This window comes from Podarcis muralis, chromosome 13, assembly GCF_964188315.1.
Source record: "Podarcis muralis chromosome 13, rPodMur119.hap1.1, whole genome shotgun sequence".
NCBI classification, from domain to species: Eukaryota; Metazoa; Chordata; class Lepidosauria; order Squamata; family Lacertidae; genus Podarcis; species Podarcis muralis.
Window position 1 is genome coordinate 26089163 of NC_135667.1, and position 4991 is coordinate 26094153.

Sequence of the window (4991 nt, forward strand, 5' to 3'; positions counted from 1 at the left end):
TCATTTCATGAGAATTGCTTTGCACGATACAAGTTTACCAATTTTATTTCTCAGGGCATCTTTGACCTCCTTATTTCTCAGGCTGTATATGAATGGGTTGGCAAGAGGCGGCAAAACTGTGTACAAGAGAGAGGAAAGTTTTTGCATCTCCTTGTTGGCTTCACCCTTTGGTAACATGTACACAATCATTAGCGAACTATAAAAAATTGAAACTACAATCAAGTGAGAGGAACAGGTGGAAAAGGCCTTTTGTTTCCCAGTGGTGGATGGTATTCTTAAGATAGCAGCAATAATATATGAATAGGATGTTAAAGTTAGAACAAAAGGAGGAACTGTGAATATGGCAGCCACAGCGAAACCCATATTTTCCACCAAGCTGGTGTTGCTACAAGAAAGTTTAAGAAGAGGGAAGTAGTCACAAAAGTAATGATCCATTTCCCTGGGGCCAGAAAATGATAATTGTAGCACCAGAATGAATAATATAGAAAACCCTATAAAGCCATTGAGCCAAGATGCAGCGACTAAATTGATACAAGTATTGGTTTTCATAGTAGTTGCATAATGCAATGGTTTGCAGATTGCTAGATACCTGTCATAAGACATCACACAGAGTAAACAACATTCTGTAGCTTCCAAGGAACCAAAGAGATACCACTGTGTGAAGCAGCTGTTGAAGGAAATTGTTCTGTCTCTAGTCAGGAGAGCTGAAAGCATTCTTGGAAATATATTGGAGCTGTAGCAAGCCTCCAAGAAGGAAAGATTCCCAAGAAAGAAATACATGGGAGTATGTAGATGGTGATCAGTGACAACAAGGACAACAATCAAAGTGTTCCCAGTTATGGTCACCATGTAAATGACTAGAAATGTCAGGAAAAGAAGTGTCTGCAATTCATAGAATTCCCCAAATCCGAGGAGGATAAATTCTGTAATTGTTGTCTGGTTTCTCAACATTGAGCAGAATGAAATCCTGTTGAAAAGAGAAATGGATAAGTATCTATACAGAGACAGGGAGGTAATTTATATTCTGCTTCATGTTTCACCAGAAATCTCCAAGTGGTTTACAAATATCAACAGAAATGAATCAATTTTAGAAATAAAATAGCAAATGCGCATGGAAAATCAAAGTCTACTTCTCATTTTAAAGCACAAAAATTATATTTCTAAAATGCAAGTAAAACACATAATAATCGGGGGGGGCGGGACAAATCCCTTGCAAAGAATCAAAAGTGGATAGTTCAGTTGGTTAGAGTGTGGTGCTGATATGGCCAAGGTTTCAGGGAGAGCTGCATATTCCTGCATTGCAGGAGTTTGGACTAACTGATCCTCAAGGTCTTTTCCTACTCTACAATTTATTTATTTTTTATTATTATTCCATGGTTGTGATCAGAGATCACAAATAGACCTCCTATATTCACAGACCTCAACAGGAGTTTTCCTCCCAGGTGTAATGGTTTTGCATTTGCTGAAGTGGACTCTAGTCCATGCCAGATTCTTCCATAATAATTAGTTGGCCCTTAACATTTTGCAGAAATGTTTTTTATGATTGTTGCCGTGACAGAGTGACATAGCTACAGCTCAGGAAGATTATTTTGTGGGGCATGTTTATTTCATAGGCTAGTCCATTATTTCTATTCATTGCTCTGAAGGAACTTATAGGAACTTGGCTGTCTTATGACATAAGTTGCCTGGGCAACTCAGAGGAAGTAAAAAATACTTCAGAATTTTATGGACAAAGACACACAAAGATTTCAGTGAACGCAAAGTTCTCTGCTAGGCACTGAACATATTACTACTATGGTGCCAGGTGAGCCTCTCTAGAAAGACTGTTCCAAAGCTGATAGATCACCCTTGAAAAGGTCCCACTCTCTGATGGTTACTCACCTCTCTTTAATTTATGTTCTCACAATGGTTTCATTCTGTTGCTGTTTTTTCCATGCTAATATACACTGTCATGACAAACAACCAGTTCCCAGATCCTTCTCTTCATCTCATCACACTCAATGCTAGTGTAAATCTCAGTTCTATGGCATGAATGCTATGCCAATAATACAAAGTGGGGATATGTGTACTCTAGGATGTTGGTTTTATTAAGAGAAATACAGAAGTGACGGCTCAATCATCAGGGACATAATATACTGCAAAAACAAGCAATGCGGCAATGTATTGGCTGGGGAGTGAGGGAATTCAGTGCAGCAAATTAAAGGACAGAACACTGTGTACCCCTCTGAGCCCAAAAAGCATATGACAACCCTCTGGTCCTTTTGAGAGTCTGTACCTATCTTTTTCTACTGCAACTTCAGGGAATCAGTTGGTCAACTTGATTAGATTTTCACCTTTATCGCTGGGAGTGCATGCCTACCTTGAAAAATAACTTATTTGGAGTTCAACACTCCTAGGTAGCAGGTAAAAGGTAAAGGGACCCCCTGACCATTAGGTCCAGTTGTGACCGACTCTGGGGTTGCGGCACTCATCTCGCTTTATTGGCCGAGGGAGCTGCTAGTCATAATGGCTTTATCTTATTGACCTGTGTTATATGGTCTCGGCGGCCACTCCCAGTCACCAGTCTAGCTGCCGCATTCTAGATTAGCTGTAGTTTCCGGGCCCCTTCAAAGGTAGCCCCACGTAGAGCGCATTGCAGTAGTCCAAGCGGGAGATAACTAGAGCATGCACCACTCTGGCAAGACAGTCCGCGGGCAGGTAGGGTCTTAGCCTGTGTACCAGGTGGAGCTGGTAGACAGCTGCCCTGGACACAGAATTAACCTGTGCCTCCATGGACAGCTGTGAGTCCAAAATGACTCCCTGAATGGTTGTACTGCACCAGTCAAAGCAGGAGTTTCTGGATGTATGGGATCTTATGATGTAATAATGAAAACAATATAAACAAATTTAAGACTAGCTGCGAGGGGATGTTAAAGATAAGTATCAATATAGTCAGTGCTTGGGGGGGGCAACGCAGAGGTATGTATACCCCTACACATTTTGTGAATCTAAGTTTGGCCTCATTGAAGGGCAGTGTTTCAATATGAGTAGGAAAATGAGAGTACCCCTAAACATTTTTTATTTAAAAAAAGCACTGAATATAGTTGTATAAAGAAGAGTATACTTTCTTTTTTATAATTAATTTTTATTGAAAGTTTTCAACACAGAATACAATAAAAGCCACACTAGCCTAAATAAAAATAAATCTAAATAAAAATAAATCTTAATCCTTATTCTACACAAAGGAGGGTAAGCCCTCTCAGCTCTCACTTGGGAGTTTCTCCCTCTTCCCCCCACCCTGGGAAATACGCCCTACCCTGCCCCTCACATAGGGCCAAAAAGGCTATGTTTCCTATTGATTGGGCTTTATCTGTAAGCGTGTAAAGGAGCAGAACAATAGATTGTAATATTCATTTTATGTATATGTATTAGAGCTAATGAGGCATCTGATCAAGATCTGTATTATGAGGCATCTGATCAAGATCTGTATTTTAAATTGAGCTTAAAAAATATATTTGCAGATGCTTGTTTCATGCCAGGCATAAAGCAGCTGGCTGGGTGGTTTGGCAGTTGTTTGTCTTCCTGCTCAGGGCCCCCACTGATCTATAGCAGTACGTCAGGGTTGTAAAAGGAAATTACAGGCTGGGAGCAAAAGTTCATATTGACCATACAAATTACAGAATACAACCAAGCTGCAAAAACACTAATTAAGAGTTGGTAAATAGTAAGAATTATTGTGCCTCCCATTAGACTTGAGCCACATCTTCCTAAGGTTAAAGGGCAAGAGCTAATAGGAACAGCAGCTGGCTGGGAAAACCGAAGAGGCTTCTCTCTGAAGTTGCTTTTAGAAAGTGCTTTTACTAAGTTCCTTTTTACTTTGAAAAGGCCTTTCCTTTCCTTCTAAAAAGCTATATATGTTAATGTATGAAATATATTGGCTTAAATGTAAGTATGCAAAGGATTTAGAAAGTAAGAAATGTTAGATTCTTATGTTAGATTCTTATTCATTGATGGTGTGTGAGAAGGTGAACCCAAGATCTCTGTTTAAAATGAAATTAAAAACCATGCACCATCTGTTTTAGCCATCTGTTTTGCAGTGAATAGGGCAATAGGGCAAAAGGTGAAATGGTAATTAAAGTGCCTTGTCAGGCAAATGTAAGATATATGGCTACTTGTCTGCCATTTATGGATAGAAGGAAATATAGCTCTTTGTCTCCCATAAAAGGTAATAGGAAATGGGTGTATCTTTTATGATTGGTTCTAGCAAACAGCCAATAGGAATTTCAACCAGGCTGATTGGACAGAGGCAGCCAAAGGAGGAGCAAGGGGGCTGGGCTGAGGAAATATAAGTGCTGGCCATCAGGGCTGGAGGGGGGCAGAGCTTTGGCAACCATATACCACTGTGTCTCTCATTTATTTGTCTGACAAATAAATTATTATTTTAATTTCTCTATTTCTGCGTTGAATATTTCATTCCAGCTAAGCGTTAACCACAAGCAGGGTGCTACACTAACAGATAAAAAATAATTAACCCTAGCACAAGAAGAAAACTATTCAGTATTTTGAAACATCAGCAAAGTTTAGGGGTGAATCTGAATTGTGTTTGGTCCACAACGTAAGCAAAAAAATCACAATTTCCAGAGTAACACAGTGATTAGAATGTAGTTGGATATTACCCTTCTCCAAACGTTTCAGTGCATGTCTTGGATTGAAAACCATACCAAAATGTGTAAAAATGTGTATATTAGAATAGAGTGTGTCTAGAAATATGTGAGATAAAAGATTAATTTAAATATCTACCTAGTTGAGCATTTAATATGAATTTTCATACCTTTATTTTACAGATCAATGGAAACAAGTTGGAATGGGTTTATGAATGTATACATTTGAAACTGACTTGAAGTGGAAATAGATGAATCAGCTGATCCCTATCAGAGTCTGAAATCTGTGTCATCCACCATAAGGAAAGTTCTGGGAGCAGCATGGAGACAACACATAGCATGTTGCTTCTA

The 4991-nt window shown here is 39.2% G+C and overlaps 1 protein-coding gene across 1 annotated transcript; it reads right to left on the reverse strand.

Annotated features, from left to right (window-relative positions):
* On the reverse strand, positions 1-951 carry LOC114582892 (olfactory receptor 2AP1-like). Its single transcript, XM_028704240.2, has one exon. It carries the CDS (start codon positions 949-951, stop codon positions 1-3), a length of 951 nt encoding a protein of 316 aa, XP_028560073.2.
* Between the last annotated feature and the right edge of the window lie 4040 nt (positions 952-4991).

Bases quoted from the DNA above. Each gene is read 5' to 3' on its own strand.
- LOC114582892 (XM_028704240.2), bottom strand. From the start codon at position 951: ATGTTGAGAAACCAGACAACAATTACAGAATTTATCCTCCTCGGATTT.